The sequence below is a fragment of the Salmo salar genome, chromosome 19, assembly GCF_965601325.2.
Source record: "Salmo salar chromosome 19, fSalSal1, whole genome shotgun sequence".
Lineage (NCBI taxonomy): Eukaryota > Metazoa > Chordata > Actinopteri > Salmoniformes > Salmonidae > Salmo > Salmo salar.
The window spans coordinates 27371057-27384653 of NC_138309.1; the positions used below are offsets into that span (position 1 = coordinate 27371057).

Here is a 13597-nt window from a genome sequence, read left to right on the forward strand (position 1 = left end):
CTCTCGTTATTAAATAGAGTTACAGATAGCTAGGGCTGTGCAGCCTACAATTACCATGCATACACACACACACGACACACAAACGTGCACAGGCTGACACAGCTGAAAGGTCGTCTCCCGTCTTCTCTCTTATTCTAAATGTGACAGATCAATACCGGGGAGGGAGAGAACGGTGGAGAGAAAGACAGCAGTGATATATATGACTGACCTGTCTCTTGCCCCCCCCCCAAGCAAATGGATTAATCCTCCTATAGAAATCTACAGCTGCTGATTGCACCCATCAGATGCTAAGCTGAATTACAACCGAGTGACATGTTCCCTGTCCCTTTACCCCTCCCCCTCTACTCCCCACCCCACTTGCTTTTGTGCCGCATTGTAGGGCCCTGTTCTGTCTGATGAAAATTTTATTTCCCCCCTTATCTGCGCTGCCTAAGCTATACAAATCCAAATCCCTCCAAAGTGGTGACTTTTTTACACAGGTATTATGGCGCAGAACCGCCCTGTTAAAGGAAGATTAATTGCCGCGCGTCGGGGTTTGACGGTTGACGTTTCTATAGCTCACACACCTGAGAGACGGCTGATGGAGAGCGCGAGAGGGAGGGAGAGAGAAGGAGAGGGCGAGGGAGAGAACATTGTCAAGCTGCCGTCGATGACAGCGGAACAATGTGGAAGAGAGAGCATCAGGAGAATCTGCTTTTCAGCACAGCTATGGGCTCCCTCCCTCTCTCTCTCTTTCTCCCTCTGAGATGCAGCACTTCAGATAGCTCGGCACAGGTTTCTATTAACGCGGCTGACACCTAGTTATCTTAATCTAAGGCAGCAGAGAGAGAGAGAGCCTGCAATTCAGCCTTTACAGCCTTACCCTCTGGGATGGCGGCAACGCAGCTTACTCCAAAATACTATCACGTCTCACAAAGGCCTCATCAACAACAAATATGAATGTTTGAACACAAAGCCATTTCCAATTTACAAACGAGTTGAATTCATAATTAAGGCGGCGGCAGTGACTTGATCAAATGAGAATAAAATGATCGACGCTGACAAAGGAGGGATTGAATCGGGACACAGTTGGCTTATAACGCTCTTTTCTTTTTACACTTCAAGTTCCCTTGTCTTTATCTTTTTGCCTTTAAAAGGACAGACGCCAACCTTTAAGGGCAGTGGACTGGTGTCGCCACCAAATAAATGCTATAAATGTCAGATGAATGCCAGACAGTTTATTGACTGGCGCCTTTCACTATTTAAAGGTAATATTAGTGTGGAAGCACCTAATCTTCAATACCACCACTCAAACAAAGGGAATCAGACACTTTATGGATCCATTTTGCCAACATGAAACCGACAGAGAGCCATATGTCATTCGGAATAGGTTACATAAAATTAGTTCCTCCTACGGAGTGAGTGACATTTAAAAGTATCTGGAAATTCTTAAGTTGAATTCAAGGGAACAATGATGGGGGGGTGGAGGGACAAAGGCACTAACCAAACAATAAAGATACCGTTTGTCTAAGGTTGTAAAATTCCAGTACATTTTCCCAAATGTCCATGTTTTCCAGAAATCCTTGTCAAAGGATTTCAGATTTTCCTCCTGATTCCGTGAATTTTGCAATCCTATATTTGTCAGGTCTAAAAACAAATGACCAAAACAGGCACTCACCCCTCCTAGAAGCTTGACAACTCTGACTTTCTGTGGGATGTGTGGCCCCGCTCTGTCTCCACTATTGGCTCGCTGCATCACAGTTCTCTTCACCCCTGACTTAGGCCCCAGAGCCTGGGCCTGGCCTGGACTCAGACCTGCCATCAGGGCTCCCTGCATGGGCATGTTCCCCAGGGCAGTGGGCCCCCCTGGTCTGATAGGGTTCAGCTGGGTAACGTTCCTCCTCTGCTGCTGTTGTTGTTGCTGGGCCTGCTGGGTAGGGTTGGGACCAGGGCCCATGTTCTGCGCCTGTTGGCCCCCCTGCCAGCCTGGCGCTGGGGCTTGCTGACCCTGGCCCTTGGTCATCTGCAGGCGGGTCTTCACGTTCTGGCGGAGCGCGGGGGCCGTCGGTGGAGTGCCGTTGGGAGGGAAGGCAGTAGAACCTTGCTGGGGCTGTTGGGGTTTAGGTGGAAACTGCCTCTGCTGCTGTTGTTGTGGGTCACCCTGGCCGTTGATGCGCTCCAGAAGCTCCTTCTTGCGGACGCCGGCTTGCATCTGCCTCCTCATCTCCTTCCTCTTCAGGATCTCCTCCCGGAGTCGCTTCTGCTCCTCGATCTTCAGACGGTACTGCCGCGTCTCTTCGTCCTCATCGGGATCCTGCAACCAACCAAACACTATGAGAAACATCACACTCACACTCTCCATGAGCTAGTAACACGGGTAGCATCCCCAATGGCACCCTAATCCCTATATAGTGCACTACTTTTGACCAGAGCCCTATTTACACTATGTAGGGAATAGGGTGCCGTTTGGGACGCACACAAAAGTAGTGTCTAAATAAAACGGTGTTGAGGTCATGGCCAAAACGGGGAAACAAACATGTGGTGCAGGACTGACCTGTACTGCTATGTTTGGCTGAGTGCCTGTGGAATCCCTGCGAACCACCGTTCTTTCAGGTGGTCCAGGTAGCTGTGCTGCAGCCTTGTTGGCAACAGTAGGCTGGGCTCTCCCTCTGCCACTGCCGGGGACCGGCCAAGCGTTCAGGCTCGGTCGCACCCCCGACTGCATTGCCCTGGCAACGGGCCTGACGTTGGGCGCCGAGGCGGGGCGGACATTGTTCATGTTTTGGTTGCCAGGTGCCACGGGGAGCTCGCGGAGGTTGCTGTTGCGCTGGGGAAGGACTTTCAGTGCAGGAGGGTTCTGTGGAAGGGGGGGAGGATTTGTATTTTGTTAGTCTTTTGATCACAATCATATTCTAAATCACTAGCCAGTTCCGAACTGACATTAGCTTCATATATCTATATAACCAATGTGATTTTTTTTTTTTATTCTGTGCACGTTGGGTTTTTGATTGAAAGCAAAGCACATTGATTCCTTCGAAATCAGTTGGAACGTGTCATGAATCCAAATAGTCCTACGACCGATAGTGGCTGCTCACCATCCTGGGCCTGATGGGGGCGTTCCGTTGCTGTGGGTGGGGTCCGCCAGGGTGCGTCTGTCTGGGGCTGCCGTGCTGCTGCATCTGGTGAAAGAGGGGCTGGCCCTGCCCACCGCCGTGGTGCATCATGGGGCCTTGCCGCTGCTCGTTGGGGTGGAGCTGGTGCTGTGGGTGGTGGTGGGGGGGCGGCTGAGACAGGTCCTGTCTGTGGTGCTGCTGCTGTTGTTGTTGATGGGAGAGAGGCAAGTCGTGATGCTGGAGGTGCGAGTGGGGAGGGCCGTGCTGCATCAAGCCCTAGTTTTATTTTCAACGCAAAAAGACAAAGCGGGCAGAATGAGTGATTCTGACAGACAGGGTAAAAGATTGACTGTTTTGACTTACAACTTTTTATTTATTTTTTTAAAATCAGCCACACTTCTAAAGTTCTCATATGCAGACGATTGGCGCTTCTTTAAGGAGAAACGGTTACATGCATATGATTAACCTCCAATCGGTGTCCTCATATAGCCGCGGCAACAGAGGTAGAACAATGAGCCGTACACTAGAGGGCACTCTTGTCTGCGCCTCACCATTCATACCGCATGGGAAGGTCTCAGAAATATTAGCTGCTTTCATGACTTTTTCACTAAACAGGGAATATTCAACAAGCGGTTCCAATATTTTTATAACCGAGTAAGAATGGTACGAAATTCATGAATTTAGAATAAGGACCATATATCAAATTTGATATGTATCCCGACAGGTATTGTATAATTTATTTTATTTAACCTTTATTTAACTAGGCAAGTCAGTTAAGAACAAATTCATATTTACAATGACGGCCTAGCAACAGTGGGTTAACTGCCTTGTTCAGGGGCAGAAGGACAGATTTTTACCTTGTCAGCTCGGGGATTCGATCTAGCAACCTTTCGGTTACTGGCCCAACGCTCTAACCACCTGCCGCGCCAGAATCACTAATTGTGAAGAAGCTTGTAAAAACCCACAGTATACAATATGTGATTCACATCTAAGTGATTTCCATCTATGCCCAGTTAATACTTAACCTGTTGGGTCTAGGGGGCAGCATTTGCACGTCTGGATAAAAAAAATGTACCCGATTTAATCTGGTTACTAATCCTACCCAGTAACTAGAATATGCATATACTTATTATATATGGATAGAAAACACTCTAAAGTTTCCAAAACTGTTTGAATGGTGTCTGTGAGTATAACAGAACTCATTTGGCAGGCAAAACCCTGAGACATTTTCTGACAGGAAGTGGATACCTGATGTGTTGTATTGACTTTAAAGCTATCCCATTGAAAGACACAGGGGTTTAGGAATATTTTGGCACTTCCTATTGCTTCCACTAGATGTCACCAGCCTTTACAAAGTGTTTTGAGTCTTCTGGAGGGAGATCTGACCGAACAAGAGCCATGGAACGGTGATGTCCCATTAGACACCTGGCGCGCTACTTCATGTTGGGTACCCTCGTTCCAATACGTTATAAAAGGCTATGCATTCGTCCACCTTGAATATTATTCATGTTCTGGTTAAAAAAGGCCCTAATGATTTATGCTATACAACGTTTGACATGTTTGAACGAACGGAAATATATTTTTTCCCCTCGTTCATGACGAGAAGTCCGGCTGGCTTACATCATGTGCTAACGAGACGGAGATTTTTGGACATAAATGATGAGCTTTTTTGAACAAAACTACATTCGTTATGGACCTGTGATACCTGGAAGTGACATCTGATGAAGAGAATCAAAGGTAATGGATTATTTACATAGTATTTTCGATTTTAGATCTCCCCAACATGACGTCTAGTCTGTATCGCAACGCGTATTTTTCTGGGCACAGTGCTCAGATTATTGCAAAGTGTGATTTCCCAGTAAGGTTATTTTTAAATCTGGCAAGTTGATTGCGTTCAAAAGATGTAAATCTATAATTCTTTAAATGACAATATAATATTTTAACAATGTTTTCTAATTTTAATTATTTAATTTCTGACGCTGACTTGACTGCCGGTTATTGGAGGGAAACGATTTCCTCAACATCAATGCCATAGTAAAACGCTGTTTTTGTATATAAATATGAACTTGATAGAACTAAAAATGCATGCATTGTCTAACATAATGTCCTAGGAGTGTCATCTGATGGAGATTGTAAAAGGTTAGTGTATCATTTTAGCTGGTTTTATGGTTTTGGTGACCCTGTCTTTGACTTGACAAAACATTACACACAACTCTTGTAAATGTACTGTCCTAACATACTCTAAATTTATGCTTTCGCCGTAAAACCTTTTTGAAATCGTAAAACGTGGTTAGATTAAGGAGATGTTTATCTTTCAAATGGTGTAACATAGTTGTATTTTTGAAAAATTTGAATTTTGACATTTATTTGGATTCAAATTTGCCGCTCTTGAAATGCACCTGCTGTTGATGGAGTGCACCACAGGTGGCACGCTAGCGTCCCACCTAGCCCCAAGAGGTTAAGCAATAGACAACACATACCTAGTTGTGGACCAACCCCTGAATCATTCCACTCCACATTGCACAGGCAAAGCGCAGGCCACCGCCACACACGTACATTGGTAGAAGATTCACTTACTCTCATCCGTACCTGCATCCCAAACTGGAGCTGCTGCAGGGGGAAGGGCCCGGGGGGCACCTGCTGCTGCTGAAACCCGGGCTGAATGTGGCCCATGAAGGGCCTGGTGTTGGGGGGTCCGCCGAGCCCCGTCAGGCTGGCCATGCCCTGGTGGCCCTGGGGGTGGCCCTGGGGGTGGCCCTGGGGGTGGCCCTGGGGGTGGCCCTGGGGAGGCAGATTGGGTCTGGGGGGCTCTCTCTGGAACAGCCCTAGCTGGCCCCCTGGACCCTGGCCTGGCTGGTTGAACCCTCCTAGGCCTGGCTGGTTGAAGGCCATGTGGCCCTGGCTGGGGATCTGATGGTTGTTACTGTTTATGAGTAAGCCAGGGTTCTGGTGATCGAACATGTGCTGCTGTTGCCCAGGGAACCGCCCTGGGTCTATAGAACAGGAGGGGAAGTAGGAGGGAGGAAAAATCCACAACAGAGACGTCAAGTTGTTTGCTGCGTCGCCACATTTCCCACTCACTTTAAATACATGAGACAGCGACTGCCTCGAGTCTTGGCTGCACAGACTAAGGCTGGGGGAAGCACCACACATAGGTCTACATCTCTATCAACAGAAAATAACACAACACCAATATATGATGGTATTTAATTCCACATAAGCAGTGATTAGAAAATGTGTGATACGCTTGTATATTAGGAGCCCCGACTCATTCGAAAGCATGTAGGTGCACATACATACAGTGCCTTCAGAAAGTATTCACACCACTTGACTTCTTCCACATTTTGTTGTGTTATAGCCTGAAGAGAACATGTATTAAATTGAGAACCTGGCCTACACAGAATACCCCATAATGTCAAAGTGGAATTATGATTTTCGGGATTTTTTACAAATGAAGTAAATATTAAAAGCTGAAGTGTCTTGAGTCAATGTATTCAACGCCTTTGTTATGGCAAGCATAAATAAGATCAGGAGTACAAATGTGCTTAACAAGTCACAGAATAAGTTGCAAAGACTGACTCTGTGTGCAATAATAGTGTTTAACATGTTTTTTTTTGGAATGACTACCTCATCTCTGTACAACCACACATACAATTAGGTCCCTCAGTCGAGCAGTGAATTTCAAACATAGATTCAACCACAAAGACCAGGGAGGTTTTCCAATGCCTCACAAAGAAGGGCACCCATTGGTAGATGGGGAACAAAATTTGACATTGAATATCCCTTTGAGCATGGTGAGATATAGGTGTCCTTCCTAACTCAGTTGCTGGAGAGGAAGGAAACCGCTCAGGGATTTTACCAAATGGGCCAATGGTGACTTTAAAACAGTTACAGAGTATAATGGCTGTGATAGGATAACACTTAGGATGGATCAACAACATTGTAGTTACTCCACAATATTAACCTCATTGACAGTGAAAAGAAGGAAGCCTGTACAGAATAAAAATATTCCAAAACTTGCATCCTGTTTGCAACAAGGCACTAAAGTAATACTGCAAAAAATGTGGCAAAATAATTCACTTTTTGTCCTGAATACAAAGTGTTATGTTTGGGGCAAATCCAATACAACACAATACTGACTACCATACTCCATATTTTCAAGCATAGTGATGGCTGCATCATGTTATGGGTATGCTTGTAATCGTTAAGGACTGGGCAGTTTTTCAGGATAAAAAAGAAACGTAATGGCAAAATCCTAGAGGAAAACCTGGTTCAGTCTGCTTTCCACCAGACACTGGGAGACGAATTTACCTTTCAGCAGGACAACAACCTACAACACAAGGCCACATCTACACTGGAGTTGCTTACCAAGAGCACAGTGCTTGTTCCTGACTTAAATCTGGTTGAAAATCTATGGTAAGACCTGAAATTGGTTGTCTACCAATGATCAACAACCAATTTGACAGAGCTTGAAGAATACATTTAAAAAAAATGGCAAATGTTGCACAATCCAGGTGGACAGCTCTTAGAGACTTAATCAGAAAGACTCACATCTGTAATCGCTGCCAAAGGTGATTCTAACATGTATTGACTCAGGGGGTTGAATGCTTATTCATCTAATCAAGATATACAGTATTAGTACTTTTTTTTTTAGAAAAGTACCAATTTATCTTCCACTTTTACATTAGAGTATTTTGTGTAGGTCGTTGACAAAAAAATCTAATTAAATTCATTTTAATCCCACTTTGTAACACAACAAAATGTAGAAAATGTCAAAGGGTGTGAATACATTCTGAAGGCACTGTATAACATTAATTTAGTTAATGGAACTCTGCAATTACGCTCGCAGCGTACCCTGAAGGTATACTGCTAGGGGTTAATGCCCAGAAGGCTTAGATATGCTAAGAGAGACGATTTAACCCCTTAAAGGCAGGGAAGGACACGTGGGTGGGCAAGCTAGGTGTGTGTGTCTAGGTGAGGAGGTTTGCGTCCCAAATGGCACCCTGTTACCTATATAGCGCACTACTTATGACGAGCGGGCCCTGGTCAAAAGTAATTCACTATATAGGGAATAGGGTGACATTTGGGACAAAAGTAGTGCACTAAATAGGAAAAAAGGGTGCCATTTGGGATGCAGGCTGTGGTCTTACCCCCGATAAAGAAGGGCTCTCTGTCCTGGGGGGCGGGGGGAGGCTGGTTCCTCCAGGGCTCCATGTGATGGGGGGGCCTCTGGGGCGGCTGGCCAAAATTACCAGGCATGTGCTGCTGCTGGAAGTCCCCTGATCCCTGTGAGGGGGGAGAGGTGCACACACACTCACTCATACATTGAATTCCACATTGGGAACCACAGTAATCACAAACGAATTAAAACTAATGAAAAGGGTGCATTTTGGGTAACAATATTATACTACAGAGGGAGTGAGTGCTCAGAATTGATTCTCATTAGGCACGATGTTGACTTGGGTAAAATGTATCAATGTTTACACCATTTTGTGAGAAATACCATTGAGAGTAAACCTCTAAATTCACTAGTGTTCATTAGCATCCTAAGCATTGTGACAAAAAAATCTGCCATCTTGGCCAGAAAAACATTAATTCAAGAAACTGTTAAAAAATCGTAATCAATCTTATAACACAATGGATCTATGGTAAACCTGTACTAAAGCCAACATAGATCTTTGTTGACGGGACCTGCTCGCATTTCGGGAACATGGACGGCAAAGCATATTGGGCTGGTGTTAGATTAGTGCTAATTTCTTTGTTTCATCTACCTATTGTGTATGTAGAACAGCTTTCCACAAAGCACAAAATCCCCCCCCAGTGCTCCATCTAGTCTACCTTCAAGGAAAAGCAGCAGATAACGATCCCATAATCCCTCCTCGGAATAAGATCCCCCCCCCCCCCCCCCCTCATAGCCTGTCTCTCCTTTATTCGCTTAAACATCAGTCTCTGTTGAAAAATTAACCTTCAACTCAACATGTGGCACTTCCACAACTGGGTTGCTCAGACCTCCATCCTCCTCGCCCCTTTGTAAATTGCTTAAAATGCTATCTAGGCTCAATCCACCTTGATTCGACGGTAGACTGCCGGCATTTAGAGAGGGATAGAGGCGCGTTTTGAGTGCTGGAAGGGAGAGAGTCGCCAAAGTTACTTAACAGAAAGTTAATCAACGGGGCTTAACGAAGCAGAGGACAAGAGGGAGTGGATCATATTGTTAGTTTGGACATTATCGCTCTGTTCCAAAGGTCAGTCCGGTTTGCACAATGGAGACTCGGTTGTCTACATAACACCTCTGGAAATTTGTATGAATTTGATAACGCGGCTCATCCGCTCTGAGTGCTAATCCTTGATAAACAGGCTGAGAGGTGCTCAATGTGTAACTGATGCTGCAGATATCCCTCTCGGAAAGAGAGGGCTAGCTAAAACAAACGTCATACAATGGACCGGGCCATATGTCAAACCATTCACTGAGAAATGGAAATGAAGAGGATTAGAAGTGGCATTTGTTTTGGTCGGTCCCTCTTTGGACATAGTGTCTTGTACAAATTTCACATTGTTGCCACTGTTTATGGAGGAATTTCATATTTAAAGGACAGTGGTACTGTTGACCAATGAGACTAAAAGATACGTTAGACAAGTGCCTCCACCATCAGAAAGAAATTTGCCCTGATGTGACTTCAATGTCACCTTTTAATGTCATCTTTGTAGCTTGGACAATGTGGAACCAAGGCTACTTTTATCTTTTCAATATCTAACCTGATGATATTACAACATATTCATATTTGGAACAAATGACAAAATATATTATATTTTAACCACCAGTCCCTTGATATGCTGGATAATTTTTTTATGCTAGACGCAAGAAATGTACATTTGGGCCAAATTACAAACCTAAAAATGTATTCTTGACTAGCAGTTTCTATCGCCATAGCCTCTAATTAGCTCTTAATTGGAACCTCAGATTAATATTTCATAATACATTTTCCAAATGTTTTATAGAATGATATTACATATTGGGGGGGGGGGAAATCACCCCTCCCCTTCTTGAACAATTAAATCTGATGGTATGATAATGTATGATAATCATCCATAATCTGCTGCCCAGTGGTAAATGGATGTTGCTGGGTGTTTTGTCACCTGCATTTCAAATCGTGTCCCTGGCAACAGCAGCCTAAATGTGAATGACAGCTGGAGAATCCAACACTATGCTAGGCATCAGCCCAGCCTCTCCCTCCAACTCTAATAATAGTGAAAAACAGCTCTGCTACACACTGGAGCCCTCTCTGCTATCATCGTCCACCACAATGACAGACTGGAAAGGAGACGAGGACAATGGTTATTTGAAAAACGACAAAATTGTATTCAGACTCTAAACGTGAGATCCTGGCTCATTTGTTGACAAGGTTTGTAAGTACATCTTTGCCAAATGCAATTGGATGCAGCCATTTGTCAATGTCTGATTTGCATTAATCCATATAAAACGCTCTTCCCGAGAAGGTGTCAGTCAGTACCAGTGCCACCTGATGCCTGGGCATCAATAAGCTTGGCACCCTGTTCTCTACATCAGTGGTTCTCAAACCTCTCCTTGGAGACCCCCAGTCCTTACCACCCCTACCTTTCACAACACAACTGTTTGGCTCAAACACATTAAGGAGGAAAGAAATTCCACAAACTAATTTTTAACAAAGCACACCTGTTCATTGAAATGCCTTCCAGGTGACTACCTCATGAAGCTGGTTGAGAGAATGCCAAGAGTGTGCAAAGCTGTCATCAAGACAAAGGGTGGCTACTTTGAAGAATCTAAAATATATTTTGATTTGTTTAACACTTTTTGGGTTACTACATGATTCCATATGTGTTATTTAATAGTTTTGATGTCTTCACTACTTTTCTACAATGTAGAAAATAGTAAAAAATTAAGAAAAACCCTTGAGTAGGTGTGTAGGTGTGTCCAAACTTTTGACTGGTACTGTATTTCGATTTTTTTTTAAATGTTTTCTCTAAATATGTGTTATATACAATTAAAGGTCAAATACACTGCATTTCAAACAGTCAGCAATAATGTAATGAATTCAGGAATTGTGAAGTTATACCTAGGCTAAATATAAGCCTTCCACAACCATAAGACCCACTAATAATTACAATATTTCATGAAAAAAGTTCCTTGCTTTTTTTTTTGCAATAATAATGGATCTGGCTTTCAAGTCCATCTATGAAAATGCCCTTTTTTGTTACAAATTTAACCATGCATAATGCACATTCACCAATAATGACTTCTTGTAGAAGGTATTAGGCTATAGAAAATGAACACAGGTCTCATCAACAACCTCTCAAGCCCACGTGCTAGTGATTAGCCAGCTAATCTTTATATTTCAAGTTTAGCCAACTTGGATCTATTTGCTAGCTAACAAGGTTGAACAGTTGAATTGTTATGAAGACACCCTTCTGTCCATCTCCAACTTTTTTTAAAGCATGTTAGCCTGTGCACTTTGTTCAGATGTTGAAATCAAGTGGCCTAACTTATTTCTCAGAATGACAAAGAGTTGCCAATTCCTTATATGTTTGTGCTTTATGCTAACTGCACATTTACAAAACACAGACTAGACAGCTAGTATAAGAGTCTTTGGCTAAAACGCTGCTAACGTACCAATTCCACATGCGACAAACAGAGCATTCATTTTCCAGAATCAATGTTCAATGATACTTTCGTTGTAGTAGTGTCTGCTCTGCACGCAATTTGAGTAGTTGAGACATGAAAAGGGTATCGTTTGAAAAGTTAACTTCTTGTCTGAATGTGTTTTGGTGTCCAAAACTCAAACGCAAATAGCGAGATGAAACCGCTTGCCAGAGAGGAAGATGTGATCTCAACTTTGTTGGCATGAGAGGCAGAGGGAGGGGGCTTGGTGTGTGTAAACCATAGAGGAAGAGGCGAAGGGAGAGGTTTCAGTCTCGCTAAAATCTGTCCAAAATAAGACCAATGCATTTCTATGGGCTTATTTTGGACCAAAGCTTGTCGCCTGCCTTCCAGCCTTTGGGATAACGACTCCCATTGTCAGGGCGGAGACTTACATTTCTTAATTATATACATATCTATGGTGTAAATGGGGAAGGTACACACAGCACAGAGGCACGAAGGAGAGGAGACCAAAAATACAACACGAGAACAAGCCGACAAACGCTCATAAAAACAAAAAAGAACAAAACCTCAAAACCTTCTCGCAATACAGGCATTTGGAATATCGCTCAAAAACATACATTCAAATGAATCTGATATAATCGCCCAGCACTAATGCAACCTGAGTAACTGGAGGCACAGTTGGCTGCCTGGCCAATCCACTTCCCTGCCAGTGCTGTAATCACTTTAAAGGCATTCCTTTCCTGTCATCTCTGTAATGGGTTCTATGTTACTCTGGCTGCGTTTAGACAGGCAGCCCAATTCTGATCATTTTTTTCATGAATTGGTCTTTTGACCAATCACATCAGATCTTTTCACATCAGATATTTTTCAGATCTGATCTGATTGGTTAAAAGATCAGAATTCAGGTGCCTGTCTAAACGCAGCCTCAGAGGTTCTTCAATGATTCCAGTTTCCTTTTCTTAACTACCTGAATATCTATTTATCCTTTAGTATTAAACCACAATTATGTTATTGGGTTGTTTTTCTAATTCAAAACAGCCTTCTAAAGGTCTGTTCTGCCTTGTGCCACAAACTTTCCGTAAAAAAGTAGTATTTTCACTGGTGGTAGTGGGCTGTATCCTGGACTGTGTCCCTAATGATACCCTATTCCCATAGTACTCTGGTCAAAATTTGTGCACTATGTAGGGAAAAGGTTGCCATTTGGGACAGAACCCTGATTTCAGGATTCCATTGTGAAGCCAACCACATAGTTTGAGCCCTAGCACATCCATAAAGAGTGCTAACTAATTTAAGCCTCAGCCACCCCAGCCCTCCAAGAAGGCCAGCCACGGCCAAAAGCCCCTATCAACCATTTCCAGTTGTGCAGACAGACTCGGTATGAGTGTTTACAGATTTGCTCCAACAGTATATGGACCAGAGCGGGTATCTAATTGCGATAATGATATTTCTCTCACAAAGAGGCCCAGCGCTAACCGTGTGATGGGGGAGTGTGTGTAGGAGCAGCTGCTACTCACAGGGAACCTCTGAGGACTCGCAGCAGGTCTGGGCTGGCTCTGGGCAGGAGGCATCAAGGGCACTGCAATGAGAGAGAGCGAGGGGGGAGGGGTCAAGAGAGAAATGAGAAGAGGAAGAGAGAACGCAGGGGTGGGGAGAAGGAGGGGTAGTCCATTAGACACCTCTGTGTGTACTAAAGGCTGATTCACAGGCATGCATCTTACATTTCACCTCCGAGATGGGCTCACATTTGTACACAGCTGGACAGAGGCAAAAAGGAATGGATGAACATAGTGAAGCATTGCGGTTGAAGTTGTCTAATGGACAAGGAGGATAGGTACTTTGGGCTCTGAAAGAGGCCATTTCATCACAC

At 44.0% G+C, this 13597-nt stretch overlaps 1 protein-coding gene across 5 annotated transcripts in view; it reads right to left on the reverse strand.

Annotated features, from left to right (window-relative positions):
* Positions 1-13597, reverse strand: part of LOC106578609 (RNA-binding protein 33) — a 45375-nt gene that overhangs the window by 12059 nt on the left and 19719 nt on the right. For 2 of the 5 annotated variants that reach the window (XM_082965665.1, XM_014157600.3), the window contains exons 10-15: positions 13245-13306; positions 8243-8378; positions 5670-6085; positions 3075-3368; positions 2534-2836; positions 1658-2293 (exon numbers count right to left, since the gene is read on the reverse strand). In XM_082965665.1, the coding sequence (XP_082821791.1) occupies positions 1658-2293; positions 2534-2836; positions 3075-3368; positions 5670-6085; positions 8243-8378; positions 13245-13306 (1847 nt within the window). The remainder of the gene's footprint in view (positions 1-1657; positions 2294-2533; positions 2837-3074; positions 3369-5669; positions 6086-8242; positions 8379-13244; positions 13307-13597) is intronic. The other 3 variants (XM_082965668.1, XM_082965666.1, XM_082965667.1) reach the window with 3 other exon arrangements.